Raw genomic sequence first — 15,301 nt, forward strand, 5'->3', positions numbered from 1 at the left:
TAAATTATGAAAATAAATTTTTTTATAAGTTTTCAAATAGTTAAATAATATTTTACAAATATCAAAAGAATAATAAATCAATTTTTATAAATCAACCATTTAAATGAATTTATTTTGTAGTTGAAGGTTTTATTCTTTTTTTAATTATCTTTTATTTAAAAACATATTTATTTGAATAATAAAAAATTAAAAAAGAAATTATTAGAAAAATTAATGCTTATAATATAAAATTCAATAACTAAATATAAAAAACATTTTTAATAACAATATAATACTTATTATAAAGATATTTAAATAAAACTAACTTTTCTACTGATATTTGAATAATAAAAATGATAAATAAACTTTAATTTTAAAAAAATTAATAACTTTGTAATTTATTTTCAAATTAAAATAAAAAGAATTTCATATTATTAAAAACCTAGATTATCATCCAATTATATTAATATTAAAAATATTTAAATTTAATTTAGTTGATAGATAATTAGAAAAGCTAATATTTAAATTAGAGATAGGAGTTGAAAGAAATCTATTTAAGAAATTTCATTTTTATCCATTTTGTCAAACTGATACTTTAGATTTTTACTTCTAATCAATATAATTTAAAAATAATATTATATTGGCTTTTAATAAATAGAAATAAATTTAAATATCTTCTTCCTTTTATATGAAATTTCTAGTAAAAATTAATTTAGAAGTTTAAAATTTAAATATTTTTTAATTAAATTTTTCTCTTTTTAAAAATTTATGATCATAAACATTAAAAAAAATGTTTTTTGGCATTCAATAAATAGAAATAATAATTTATAAATTCATTTTAAATTAAAAACTTTTGTTAATATTCAGATTTTGAAAATAAACAGTTTAAAATCATATATTAAAATATATCAAAGAGTAGTATGTATGTTAGAATGGGATATTATTTATTTTATATGATAATAAATATGATTTTATTTAATTAATTTTTAATAAAAAATGATTTATTTTATATAATATTTAATATGTTATTATAAATAATATGTAAAGAGAGTGAGTGATACTTACTTAAAATACTATGAAATTAGTTCTTTATTCTATTTTTGATTTTTTGATTTTATAATTCATCAAAAACGTTTGTTTTCTCTTTTTTTTTATTAATTTTATTCTTCTACTTAATTTTATAATGGTTATTAATCAGGTCCTTATGCTTCAGTCCTTTTTAATTGCACAGTTAGAGGGAATAAAAGTAGAAAAGCAACTCCAAGACAAATAATTTAAATTATGTAAATTACTATTGCACGTTCTTCTGTTTCATTTATCATAATAGCAGAATAGACTTCACCAGAAATAAAACTCATTAATTATGCACTGCCTTATAATAAACCCCCTGATATGCTTGGGTCTGCTGGATAAGCTACTTCTGATGACAGATTAATGAAAAGAGGCATTGGGTGAAATGATAAAATTCCTATTAGAGCATATGGTAAAATAAGAAGAGTTTGGTTATTTACTGGCAAAACAGGAATTGCAACTCCAAATCCGATCATGCAAACAATACAACTAACCATTAAGTGCTTTTTATAATTAGGATTATTTCTAAACATCCTGCCTCCTCTCATCATACCAATAACACCTGCAATTATCACTATGTTATTACAATAAGTTGTAACTTCGGAGCCATAACCATAAGGAGTTAAAATATAAGATAAAACTACATTAGCTCCTTAATTACATCCTTAAAACAAACCAAAAGACATAAATAGCAACAAGTAGTCCTTATTACTTAAAACTGATTTTACTTAAGGTAGAAAAGGTTATTTTTCCTTGGCTGCTTCTTTGCTAGGAGGAGTTGGAGGTTTATTTTAGAAAAGAATGCATCCAATTAAAGCTAAAGGAGTCCCAATATATGCTTCAATAGACATTATTTAATACAATTTATTTCTACCTTCTCTATAGCTATTTAATGCATCTTTATCTATGTCATATCCATTCAACCATAATCCAGGGAGAATATTGGAGAGAATTAAACCCAAGAAGGAACCAAGCAGGCATAATAAAAATATTTTTTATCTTACTTCAACTCTAAACCAAATAGAGGGAATACTGTTTATCATATTTTAGTTCATAGGTAGACCTATACCTAAAAGGATATGAGCTGCTAGGACACTGTAATAATTATTGTTAATTAATAATCTTATCCATAAAGCTGCTATCATAATAGCGCATGATACCCAAATAGTAATGCGCATACCAATTTTTTGCATCATAAAGCTTGCAATGAAAGCCATAGGTAAGTATAGTAAATTTGAAGCTAGAGTATTCATAGAAACTACTACGGGATTTATATCATATATCTTTGATACTTATGAATTAATAGGATTAAATGCACCTATAACTGTATTATATACTATGTTAATAATAAGAAAACCTCCAACCGTTGCCCATCTTGAGCCATATTCTTTATACTGCTAATCTTCGTTTTAATTCAAGTCAGCGCTCTAAGTTGAGCTATCATTTTTAACTTAATTATTTTTCATGTTTGTATTTTTAACAATTTTTGTCTCTTTTTTAATTACGATTAATTGTAATAAACTAAATAACACAAATTTAAGCAACAAATTTTGAAATAGATTGATATCAATTCATCTTATAATTCAGAAATAAATAGAAAATTTTTTATTTACAAATTTTTTTCTGTTTGTGTAAAGCCATTATTGAATGTATTTTCCAATAAATTTAGATCATTAACCATGAATGATGTAAATATTATTTTTATTTTTAAAATTAAATCAAAATATAAAAATAGAAACAAAATATTTTATCTAAAATTTTTTAAAAAAATTTCAGTAAAGTAAATGCGAAAAATAAAATTATATCATCCCTAATATTATTTTCTTATTTATCAATTTTATAAATTTGTTATTTTACTTTACGTTTATGTAAATTTGATAATTTGAAATAGAAAGTGATTTATAATTAAAGCAGAAATAATCAGAAAAATAAGTGATTTACAAATTTTCATAAGAAGGTGTAAAGTCAAAAAATATATGAAAGCAAGCAATAATCTCCTAGAAATTAATGTGAATAGAAATATCTTAATTAATTTAATTTTAAAATAAGCATTAAATTAAGTAAACTACATGTTCAGAAGATTTAGAAATAGTAGATCAGATGTAATCATTTTAAAATAGATATAATTTAATTATTTGTCTTTAAATTAAATATATGTAAGTAGTATTTCTACTTTATAAATATTAAATAGCTGAGTAAAAAAAAAAATAAGGGCACTAATCATTTCTTTGTATAATATCAATCTAATTTAAAAAATTTTTAAATTAAATTAAATAAATTGTTGTTGTTGTTTTTAATTAATTTTTTTCCATTTTTATAGGAAGGCAACCAATGTTGCATTCAAGGATCAAAATATTTCTTAATTTATAAAGATTAAAAGAAAATTTAAGATAAAGTAAATTTAATTTTTAAAATTTAGAAATAGTGGATAGTTAATATTTCAAATAAGTTTTACTTAACTATCCGTCTCTGCATATAATAAATTTAAATGATGCTTGTATTTAAAAAATATTAATGAATTAATTAAAACAACTATTGCTAAATAATTTTTTTTATAGAAAAGTTATATAACTATTATAATTAGATCTTAATTAATAGTTTTAACTAAATATTAATTCAAGTGTAAATATTTCAAAATAGGTTTTATCTAACAAAATCGTCTTAAAAAAAATAAAAGTAAGTAATGTTTATATTTTAAAAATATTAAATAGTTGACTAAAAAAACAAAATCCTTTTAAAAGTAAATTAAATAGTAGGAGATAATGAAGAACAAATAATTAGATTAATATATATAAATATTATGTTCCAATTTTATTCAATAGTTTAATTTTCTACTTGTAATTTCAACCTAATTTTTTAGCTATTTTAATTAAATTAATTATCGTTAACTAATTTTTTTTACTAGGTAATCATATATTTAACTATGTTATTTCTATATTATTCTTTCTTAAAGTTAAAAATTATGAAGTAAAAAAATAATTTTAAGCTCAAAAATATATTTTGAAAAGATCTTCAAAATGGATGATACAATAAATAAAATATCAAATTATTTAAAACATATTTAATAAAATATACCATCACATATAAATAACACTTTCTTATTTTTTTTTATCATTACTATTTAAATCAACTTATTTTTTACAGAGTTTCCTTAAAATATTCTTATTTTCTTATTATTAATGTATCCAATGGTTTTCGTTCTTTTTAATAGGAAATAAAGAATAAATAGCAATATTAACAAAAATTATCTAAATTATCCATACTATTTTTGCATACATGCTCCTTTGTTTAATTTTCAGAAAACATAAATAAATAACACCAGATACAAAAATAACCAGTTTGAGATGTAATTGGAATCAAAGCTCCTCTTATACTAAATTATAAGCTAAATTTATAATAAGGAAAAATATTAATAATTCCATCTAAAGCTAGCTATATTATTTTAATTATGAATCAATTTATTACTTATAATCAGGAATTTATTAACAAAATTGATTTTTTAATTTTAAATAAATTAATATTATCATTGAACTTTATATTTGAATTATCGTTACTTCAAATAGAGTTATGTAAATAAAAAATATTCATTTATTTCTTCATTAAATTCTATATAAAATAAATTTTTGGCATAAATAATTTACAAATTTTTGTTTTATTTAAGAAAAAGAAGTTAATTTATAAATAATATTGTTTTATGCAATAATTTTTAAATATTTTTTAGTGAAAAAACTAAATATGCAAAAATAATAATAAAAAGACTCTTAGGCTATTGAAAAAATTTATTTTTATCTTATTTAAAACTCATTAATCAAATTTAATAAATAATTTGAAAATAAAATTAATTTCCTTTTATTATTTTCATGATAACTTGTATAACATACCTTATCGATAATACTTATGCCAAAGTAATAATGAAAGAGATAAAATGAAAATTGATTAGAACTGAAGAATTTATAATATATTAAATTTATTGACTAGTATAAACACACACTTTTGTATTTTATAAATTATAATATAGGTGGAAATAAATATAGTAATTTATAAATAAAATAGTTCTATAAAATTAATAATACTTACCTAATAATTATTAATGGATTACTATTTTTTTACATTAAACATAAAAAAAAAAATAATAATAATATTAAAAACTAAATAAGAGTGGCAATCATATTTGAAAAATACACTTAGAAGGTTTGAAAATGTTTATTTAAATAAGGTTAAGTATCTACTTAATTAATTTGTTTTTATTTTGAGCTAAAAAATATAATATCAAAAAAAAAAATAATGGAATAATGGTGATAATTTAAATTCCTGTTATCTTTTATTAATTTGGAATTTTATAAGAAAAATGAATTAATATTTTCTATTATTATTTTTCTTAAAATTTTAATGAATTAGAACATAAATTATGTTTAAAAAATATTTAGCGTCTCCATTTATATTTAGTATGAATTTTGAGCATTTAGTAATATAAGAATATTTATTTATTATAATTAATTAATTATTTAATTTAATGATATTTTTGTAATAGTTAATTAATTATTTTAATCTTGATATGTAAGAATTTTATTTAATATTAAATATTTAAATTAATTTTATTTTTAATCATTTTTACACTAATTTAATTCCTAAATATCATTTTTTTTAAATGATTTTTATATAAATTCACTATTGTTGTTTGGGTTGATATATCAGTCCTTTTAATTTAAAGTCGAATGTAAATTAAATTAATATAATTAAAGTATACAAGTTTGCAAATAGAATATTATTAGATAAAATTTTTAATGAAATATTATTTATTTCTATCTGTAAATTGATTTCATTGATTAATTTTTATATGAATTAAAATATCTAAATTTTGTTAAATTTAAAATAATTTCATTTTTCATCATTTTTGCTTTATGTTATTTAAAAAATTTTTTGGCTTTAAAAAATCTTAAAATTGTTTTTTTTTCTAATTTGATGAAGGATATTACTCAAAGTTAAAATTTTTATTCAGTAGAAAGAAAGGTAAGCTTTATTTTAGTAGAACTATAAAATATTACTAGATTTAGATTGTAGAAATAATAAGCTAAGAATTTGATCAAGACTAAAATTAGATTTAATTATCATTCTATTAATAAACCAATTTAAATATTAATTTTAATATCAAATACTAGCTAAAATAATTAAAATTAAATTGATGCAGCTTAATAAAAATTAAAAAAATTTTATGCAATTTTATCTTTTAATTTAAAATTTTTTTAAAAAACTAAAAATATAAAAACATTTCATTTTTTATGTAGAGATTTTAAAAATTTCATTCAATTTTGATTACAGAAATTATATTTAGTTATTAAATCATTATAAATTGTATTTTATGAAGAAATACTATTTTTTTGAATTTTCAAAATCATTAATTACTTATTACAGAGTAAAGCTTATAGCTCTTAAATTGAATTAAGTAGATTAATTTTATTTTATAATAAATTAGTAATCTAATAAAATTTATTGAATCACTATTATTACCTTATAAAATTAGATTCTTAATTAAATAAATCAATTTTTGATAATAGGAAATGTTGTAAATAAAATCTCTATTTATATCTTTATATAAAAATAGTATTTAAGTAACCTTTGTAATTAAAATATATTTTAAAATTATACCATTTTAAAATATTGCTAAAGAAATAAATAAACAAATCTCAATTCATTAAAATTCATTCTAACTCTATTATTAAATAAAAATATTTTGTAATTAATTGTTGGGATTAAGGCAAATTTAAAAAAGTAATGCATTGATGATATTGATGTTTAATAGCACCAAAGTATAAACGGATACTATTTGTTCATTATGAAAAAATCTTGATTAACCACATTCGTTTGAAGTCTATTAGACTTCATTTTTATATATAAAAATAATCTTTTAATTTACATAAGTTGAAAATGTTAATGCTTGTTAAATACATTTATATGTTGATTTGATTTACCTTAGTTACTTATGGTTATCAATTAATTGCATATATTATTATTATTCTTGACAATAATTAATTGGTATATTTCTAACTTTAGCTATTGCCTTATTAAAAACTTGCTCAGTAATAATAAAATTCCTCTTAAATTTATGAATTAAATTCAAGCTGTTGTTAAAATTAAATAGCTAGGCGATCAAGAAATTCTACTGCCAAAACGCGATTAAATAATTGCTTCTGTTAGGAGCCAGCGGTGTTAGTAAATTCCTTGAATAAAATAAAATGAATATTTCGCAATAAAATACTCATCCAATCTTTGGAAATATGAAAAAATAGGAGAAACAAATATGAAGGCGTTTTAATAAAGTGACCTGAAATGATAGTTATTAAAGTTATTAATATTTTTGCCTAACGATGAAGGCTTTTAAATATGAATAATTAAGTACAATTAATAAAACATCAAATCGTTTTAAAGAGAGAATTCAAAAAGATAGTTAAAGTGATGGTAAAACGATATAAAGATAAAAGCTATAATCGTTGACTGAATTATATTATAATTAAAAAATTGATTATAATAAATAGATGATTCTTATAAACACCGAATTAATTTTTATTAAATTTTCTTTTTTTTTTGTTATTTGTAAACCAATGTATTTTTTTTTTCTTGTTATTTAGCTGTCACTAAATATTTAAAGGTTTTTATTGATTTTTATTTTAATGCTTATAATAATTTCATCTCTTGTGACTTTTCCATTTATTTTCATTCTTTTATTATATATTGAATGATTTATTTATTTATTGATTAATTGCAGTTTAAAGTAAAACACACTTTGATTTCTTTTAATGTTTGTTTGTGATTTCGAAAGGAAAACAATCAGTTTTATGTTCAAAGTTTTATAAAAAAAATGCATTAAAAATAGCATTTACTAAGAGGAAAATTTTATTTATTAAACTGGTCTATGTATGATACTGAATTAAAAGTTTGCATTAACAGTTTATATATTTCCTTCTTGTTAATATAAATTTTTCTATCTGATTAGTAAGTAAAAATTTCAAATAAAGGTATTGCTGATACTATAACCAACAAAATAGAAATAGAAAAAATATATTTAATATGTTAGAGGTATGAAATAATAAGAACTTTAAGAATAAACAATTATTAAAGGGTGTTAAATTCTACCTTTCATATGTTAAAAAAATATGTTTTTTCCATTTTTATCATGTTGCTCCAACAAAATAATTCTCATTTTTAAGAAATGTCTTTAAGCCAAAAAATAAGGCTGAACCTCAATTCAATTCAAATATTATTAAATAACTATTTTAGTGAATAATGATGATGAGGTGATAAGATTAATCTTTTAAGTGAAATTACAAAGAATTATAGAATGCTTGCTTTTTGTTAAATAAGATAACAAAAATATTAAAAAAAAGCTTGTCATTTTACGCAGGCAAGCCATTTCAAATAACTAAATAAAACTAATTTTTTAAAATATAAATTTAAAATTCTTGATGGAGAGGGATGATTTTTTTCAATATCAAAGTGATTTTTTTTTTGAATAGTACAATCAAAAATATTTCGCAAGTTAAGTTAATTTTAATTTTGACAATGAATGTTACCATTAGCAAGCAGCTAATTCCTAAGCATTTGATAATAGAAGTTAGGAAAATAACAGGAATAATAATATTAAAAGTTATTAATTGCAAAAACTTTTTAGAGGCTTGTTTTTTTTTTGTTTGTTTTTATTTGATTTTTCAAAGAGGGAGGACTCATCTATCATAAAGCAAATAAATAAATTAATTAATTTTTGATTACTTAGTAAAGAGGAAAAAATCAACCTTGCGAGTTTTTGAGTGGGGAGAAAAAATAAATTAAAAAATATCAATGTTATGTTATTTATATACATGAAAAAGAAACAAAAACTATTGGGAACAAAAAATTGTATAGCAAGAAATTAAAATACCTCAAGCTAAGCTAAGCGAAGGAAAGAAGAAAAATTGAATGAAATGAATGTATTTTTTTTACTTCAAATATTACTATTTATATTTTTATTAATAATACAAAGGGCAAATCATTTAAGTAATAAATAAAATTGAATATAATCCCATTTAATTAAATTCCAACTGGGCAATCAAAAAGTTAGCCTATAATATAAAAGTTTAATAATCCTATCAAGCTAAATAAATGTTATAAAGGCTGATTGAAAATATTCTATAAGTAATTTTTAGGATCTAAACTGTCTATAATGGTATTTAAGTGCAGGGTTAAGACTGTTCTGAAATTATCTATTCCATTTACGCAAATATATTTTTCACTATATGTATCAATAATAGTTATGATCAGAAAAAAATAAAAGAAATTATTATAATTATTTAGGATAGAGATCGATTATTTATTAATTAATTTGTTTCTTTCTTTGTTTGTCAAGTGATATAGTGCAAAGAAACTAACATATAATTAATTAAAAAGAGATTCTATTTAGAATCTCCCTGAACATGTGTGTTGCTGCAATTTTTACAAATTCTTCTTGTCTATTGCTTTTGATTAAAATCTTGCATTTTAATTCCTTTTTTGATTTTAATTACAATATCTGATAAAAGCTGGGGTAGGTGGTGGGGGCGATTTGCTTTGTCGCAAGTAATTAATTATTGTTTTTATTGTTGCTTTTATTTAAATTATAATAATTTAAAATTAACATTGAAAAAGCAAAGGCAGAGTCAAAAAATAGATTAGCTTAGCCTAATCCCCACCCCTAACATCCTATCTAATTAAGGGCAATTTAAAAATGTGGGAAGATAAAAAATCAAAAAAATATAATTAATTAAAAAAAAAAAGAAAAGTAAAGCAATAAAGAAAGAGCTTCATCTAAAATTAACTTGAAGAATTTCTATTACTTTATAAACTAAGTAAGTTTTTGTTTTGTGACAATTCTCTTTGCAATATATAAAGCATCTTTCGATTCAATCTTGATGAGAAACTATCTTGAACCTCCTTGATTCAATTCGAAGAAAGTTCACACACACAAAACGATCAATGAAGAAAAATTTTAAAAATACTTATTTAAGAAAGAAAGAAATAAGAAAAAATGCTAAGAAAAAAAGACAAAGTAGCAAAATCATATCTAAAATTTGAAAAAATGTCAATAAATTAATAATAATTAAAAGTTCGCTCTTTTGAAGATGAAGAATAAAGATTTTCTCATACTTTTACCTTTGAACTATTTTCGTCCGTATCAGTTTCTACTTATATGAAGAAAAAAGTTTAATTAGAATATCAATCAATCAATCAATCTATCTATCTCTGGACGTCATTCAATTTTTGAGACTCTATACTTTTGATTCGGCTGAATGAAATAGATGACTTAACTCTAACAAATTAAATAAGATGAAAGTAAAATTATAAATTTGTCTGCCCCTTGTTCTGTTTAAGATTAAAAGCGGCTTCTCATATTATCGTGCATGAAGTAACTGACTGCTAAATGACGACTCACTCGCTAACTGACAAGATTTCTTTGACCTAACGAATGACAGTGACGTGAATCTAAGAGCATGAATCAATCTTACTCAGGTTGCTTGGCTTACTTAGATGAATGGCATTTGATCACTTTAGGAAGAAATTTTCAGGAGAACTCAAAAAGAAAATAAAGAAAAGAGAACAAATAACAAGAACGAAACAGCAAGTGAAGATAAAATATGACAATGAGTAAAATTTTTTGCTTCTTTAGCTCACCTATAAAAAAGAAAAAAAAACCGAAATCAATCATGCGCCGCCATCACACTTTTGAAAGACAAAGGTTCAGCTTAAAATAGAGATAAGTCAAAGGAAATTCTAGTTCTATTCAAGCCAGAAGATGAAGAAAAGAAGAGTCATTCATTGTAGTCCAATTTCTCGCAAATACACTTCAAAAAATGAAGATACAACAACAACAAGACAATCAGTGTAAGATTTATTCTTCGGATTGATCTGTAAATAAATAAAAAGGAAAAAAAATTCACACACTCAAGAGACCGAGAGAAGAAGTTGAAGATTTTTATTTTTTTTAATTTTTTTCATCTCATTTCTTTCCGGCTCATTATTGGTTCTGTAGCACAATTTTCCATTCACAATTTGCCCATCATCCACCGCATTCATAGGAAAATGCGCGTTTGTTGCTCCGAAATATTGTAAATTTCTCTCTCTCTTGCATATTTGTTGCGTAAAAGAGATAGAAGAAGAATGAAACAAAGAGTCCATCATCATCGGTCACATCACATGATAAAAGAAGGATCTCTAAAGCTTTGCATGTTTGTCCATGATTTTATGTAACACTTAGAGAGTAGAAAGAGTAGTGGTTGCTAGCGAAGAAAGAAGGCATGAGAAAATTCGATGAGAGATGACGTATATGTTTTACTTTGTAATAAAATAGAATTCCTTTGTTAGTTAAGTAAACAGGTCAGTTTCTGGGATATTTTAAGTCCTCTGTTGTCTGTGTCTATCTGTCTATGTGTCTTTATGAAGTATATGCTTTTTCTGAAGGGAGGGATATGTCTTTATTCCTTTACTTTGTTTTTGAGGTCGTAATATTGTAAGATGAACACAAGCAAGCAAGCAAACAATGAAACAAATTTAACATAGAACTTTAAATAAATGAATCACTAACTAAATTTAAATAACAATGTAAGTTTGATAAAAAATAATTATTGCCTCTATTATTTCATAGGCTCATTAAATTTTGAAGAAAAATGATTCGAAACAATAAGCAAACATACAAATTAAAAAACTACACGCCTACACTTTTGAAGATTTTTAGATAGCTTTTCGATTGTATTTTAGTCCCTCATAAACAATTTGTAAAAGAATCTAAATAAATAAATAAGTAAATTTTGCCTAATTTAAAAACAATAATTTTGTTACTTTAAAAGCTGCCTTGATTATTTTGAGACTTTTCTATGTTGACATTAATTAATTAATTAATTCTTTCTTTGCATGTCTCGATATGTCTGGGTTCTATTTATTAAAAAAAACTATAGATTTTTTGCAGCAATTTTACAAAACATGAATGACGATTTTTGGCATTGAAGATTTCTATGAATTTATTAAGATAATTAAGAAGAATTTTATACCTAAACGCTATGATTTTTAGAAGTAAATTTGTAAATTTCATAAATGAGGGTTTAATTTAACAATAGGCGCTTGAAAATACATACAAAAAACACAATCAATTAAACAAATAAACAAATTATATGACTTTCACACTTTTTAAATACGACACTCTGCACTAGAATCAATAGATAGCTTTTTCTTGTACAAATAAACAAATAAACATACCATGCCAATCAACCATTTTAGTAGTTAAGTTTTGATTTTTCTTTACATGATTACTTTATATCTCTTTATCTATCTTTACAATTACTTGCTTGATCTTTTTGAATCAAATATTGGATCTCTCTCTTTCGCAATTTTCTCATCCTTGCTTTACTTGCCTTAGCTCACCTCTTCTTCGGCAGCACAAGTTCTGATTAAAAGAATTCCTCAATAAGCATGCTAACTTGGAAGGTGAATATATATAAAATATAATTTATATATATAAAAATATCTTTCTTTTCCCACTCTTTTTCCTATTCTCTCATAATAAATCAGAAGCTCTTTCTGATCATTGTGCAAAATGTTTCTGTTCTTTAACAAAAACGAAGCACAATCAATAAAAATATTTTCTACTGCTGCAGAAATATAATAGTAGCCCTGAATCATATATCTTATCTTGATATTATCAGAGTGAAAAAAATATTGAGCAGATTCTTCTTCCCTAATATTAAGAGCAAAATGGCTCAATAATTAATTAATGAATTTTACCCAAAATTTCCTTTTACAATAAAAAGCGCATGGAAGTCCATAATAATTTTATGAGTCTTTGCATCATGCGTGTAATAAGGAGAGAAAATGAGGGTAATAATAACATTATTAATTAATTTATTAAAAATTGCAGCCTGATTTTTGAGAGAAATCGATGAATTTACATTACGTTGAAGACTTGAATGATCTCAACCATATTATAAAGGGCTATATTAAAATATATTAATTATATAATATATATAATATATAAAGAAATAGATTTTTCAAATTAATCCTAATAATACTTAATAAATAAAATAGCTCACCACCAACTACGCACATCATCATCATCATGTCTTGCCCACGCAAGCTCATAAGCCCTGTATTCAAATTTAGTTGAATAAGCGACTCTTCAATCAAAATGCATCGATTCTTCAAACAAACACAAAACAATCACAGTTAAGATTTTTCCTTAATTTAACTATAAATTTAAAAGAGTATATAATATTATAATATAATATATATATATTTATATAAAAAACAATCCCCACCACCTGAGAAAAGAAAGCATATATTTTCTTTCTTTTTCTCAATTCTTCTTCCTCAATGGCCCCCGGAAGTTCATTCCAAGCCTTCTACTCCTCCTCTCTCCATGTGGATAGAGAGAGTTTAAGTGGTTTCTCCATTCTTTTCTTTTCCTTTATGTAGAACCACTTTAGTTAGTTAGTTAATATAAAAAACCCCCCTCAAAATAAGCAAAAATATGATGGATTTAATATTGGTGTAGCTGTATATAAAAGCTTATTGAACCAACACCATCATTTATTTATTCATTTATATATTAATTAATTAATTCTCTCTCTTTTTATATTCTTCTCTTTCCTCTTTCTTTTTCCCTTTTCTTAATAAACTTTGATGCTCGCTTATGCATCTTAATAGTAACCATTTATTACTTGATTCATTCATTTATGAGCCTTTCATTAAAAAATCCCCCGTAATCTTTGCAAGGAGATGTGTTCCACTTCTCTCTCTCATCCACATTGCACAAATAATTCTTAATTCTTACTTAAATACTTTCATTTTAGTTTCATCACAATCTTTGACTTTCCGTCTAAATTTGTTGATGTGTTTTATCAAAAAAAATCTTATACATAAACAGAACGAACACGTAAACATAAACGAACTTTTCAATGTGTAGTCGTATTGCATACTGTTTTCATGTGTTTCATGTGGATTCTTAATAGTATCTCTTAGTGTGGTAGAAAATCTATTATTCGATTATGTATCGTAATGAAGTAGTAATAATAAGTGAAGTATTGTGTTTATTCTACTAAAACATTAATAATATATAAATGGATCACATGGGTGCGAAGATATCAGACAGATAAGATCAGATCAGATGCAGCAGAAAGGAAGAAAGAAAGAAAGAAAGAAAGAAAGAAACAGGAGAAAGACCAAGGAGGTTCACTCTTAGATTTTTTTTTAAGTAGCAAACTGAGACTGATGAAGAAGAAGATGAAGTAGAAGAAGAAGACGACAGAAGTATGGACTCAATCTGTAGCATTTTTCTCTGGATTCAAGTTTAACTTAGAAGAGATTGCCTGTTCTAAGAAGAAGTTGAAGAGATGAAGAAGAATAGCATAGATCAAGAGGACCACTCAGTTAGTCAGTCATTCATTCATTCGTTCAGATTCATTGCTGCCCCATTGTGATCCTTATAATATTTATTGACTCAGCCAGTTAGAAGACGAGAAGATTCAAGATAATTTTTTCAGATACTCATTGATTGGTACGAACAACGACACACATATGATGGCAAGACAATGACAGAAGAAGTTGACAGTTATTTGATCAGTGAGACAAAATGAATGCTAACAGCAAATTAAGAACAAAACAAATAAGAAATATTAATTATTAATAAAATAATTAATCTAATAATTTAGTATGATTTAATTGATTTTGATTAATATTAATTGGCTAAATTTTCTTGGCTAGAGCCCCCTTTACCTTTTCTGAGCAGATCTCTGAAAAAAAAAAAACAACTCATCATTAGAATTAATTAACTAATAAACCCAACACTTTCAATTATTAAAAATTTAAGAGATTTCCTAATTTACTTTTAAGCTCAAAATTATTGCAAACAAACAAACAAATAACTAAATAAACAGACATTAAAGCAAAGCAAATCAAAATTTAAAGAAGAAGTTTTACCTACAAAATTTCCAATTTATTAATTTAAATTAATTAATTAATGCCCCATCCATATTTGAAAGACCTTTGACCCTGATAAGAATTTTAGACTGATTTTAAATGGTTAATTTGTCCAACATAAAACGCAAATTTTCATTCATTTGAATATCTATTCAATTAAAACTTAAAAAGACCCCACGCAACAAAACAATTCATTACCAAAAAAATTGCTAGTAAAGTTTACATGACCCTTTTCAATTTTCTTTATTTTGATTTAAATGGACTTTTTGAAAAATTCATT

At 22.9% G+C, this 15,301-nt stretch overlaps 7 protein-coding genes across 7 annotated transcripts; 5 read left to right on the top strand and 2 right to left on the bottom strand. All coding sequences in view use genetic code 6, as the record gives it.

The window, feature by feature from the left end:
- Nucleotides 1-1,103: 1,103 nt before the first annotated feature.
- Nucleotides 1,104-2,516, bottom strand: TTHERM_00439200 (MFS transporter; the record flags this gene model as incomplete). The annotated part of the gene is made up of 1 exon (XM_001017817.1): nt 1,104-2,516. One exon carries the CDS (start codon nt 2,514-2,516, stop codon nt 1,104-1,106), a length of 1,413 nt encoding a protein of 470 aa, XP_001017817.1.
- Nucleotides 2,517-7,030: 4,514 nt separating this feature from the next.
- Nucleotides 7,031-7,371, top strand: TTHERM_000439145 (transmembrane protein, putative; the record flags this gene model as incomplete). The annotated part of the gene is made up of 2 exons (XM_012798045.1): nt 7,031-7,260; nt 7,338-7,371. The coding sequence occupies 2 exons, from the start codon at nt 7,031-7,033 to the stop codon at nt 7,369-7,371; spliced, it is 264 nt and encodes an 87-aa protein (XP_012653499.1).
- A 44-nt stretch (nt 7,372-7,415) lies between these two features.
- Nucleotides 7,416-7,787, top strand: TTHERM_000439146 (transmembrane protein, putative; the record flags this gene model as incomplete). Its single annotated transcript, XM_012798046.1, has 1 exon — nt 7,416-7,787. One exon carries the CDS (start codon nt 7,416-7,418, stop codon nt 7,785-7,787), a length of 372 nt encoding a protein of 123 aa, XP_012653500.1.
- A 1,396-nt stretch (nt 7,788-9,183) lies between these two features.
- TTHERM_000439147 (hypothetical protein) lies at nt 9,184-9,492 on the top strand (the record flags this gene model as incomplete). The annotated part of the gene is made up of 1 exon (XM_012798047.1): nt 9,184-9,492. One exon carries the CDS (start codon nt 9,184-9,186, stop codon nt 9,490-9,492), a length of 309 nt encoding a protein of 102 aa, XP_012653501.1.
- Nucleotides 9,493-10,032: 540 nt separating this feature from the next.
- On the top strand, nt 10,033-10,321 carry TTHERM_000439148 (hypothetical protein; the record flags this gene model as incomplete). The annotated part of the gene is made up of 2 exons (XM_012798048.1): nt 10,033-10,105; nt 10,164-10,321. The coding sequence occupies 2 exons, from the start codon at nt 10,033-10,035 to the stop codon at nt 10,319-10,321; spliced, it is 231 nt and encodes a 76-aa protein (XP_012653502.1).
- A 1,309-nt stretch (nt 10,322-11,630) lies between these two features.
- TTHERM_000439149 (hypothetical protein) lies at nt 11,631-12,035 on the bottom strand (the record flags this gene model as incomplete). The annotated part of the gene is made up of 1 exon (XM_012798049.1): nt 11,631-12,035. One exon carries the CDS (start codon nt 12,033-12,035, stop codon nt 11,631-11,633), a length of 405 nt encoding a protein of 134 aa, XP_012653503.1.
- Nucleotides 12,036-12,519: 484 nt separating this feature from the next.
- Nucleotides 12,520-14,522, top strand: TTHERM_00439150 (hypothetical protein; the record flags this gene model as incomplete). The annotated part of the gene is made up of 3 exons (XM_001017812.3): nt 12,520-12,534; nt 13,132-13,268; nt 13,970-14,522. 3 exons carry the CDS (start codon nt 12,520-12,522, stop codon nt 14,520-14,522), a joined length of 705 nt encoding a protein of 234 aa, XP_001017812.2.
- Between the last annotated feature and the right edge of the window lie 779 nt (nt 14,523-15,301).

Source organism: Tetrahymena thermophila, assembly GCF_000189635.1.
Source record: "Tetrahymena thermophila SB210 genomic scaffold scf_8254607, whole genome shotgun sequence".
NCBI classification, from domain to species: domain Eukaryota; phylum Ciliophora; class Oligohymenophorea; order Hymenostomatida; family Tetrahymenidae; genus Tetrahymena; species Tetrahymena thermophila.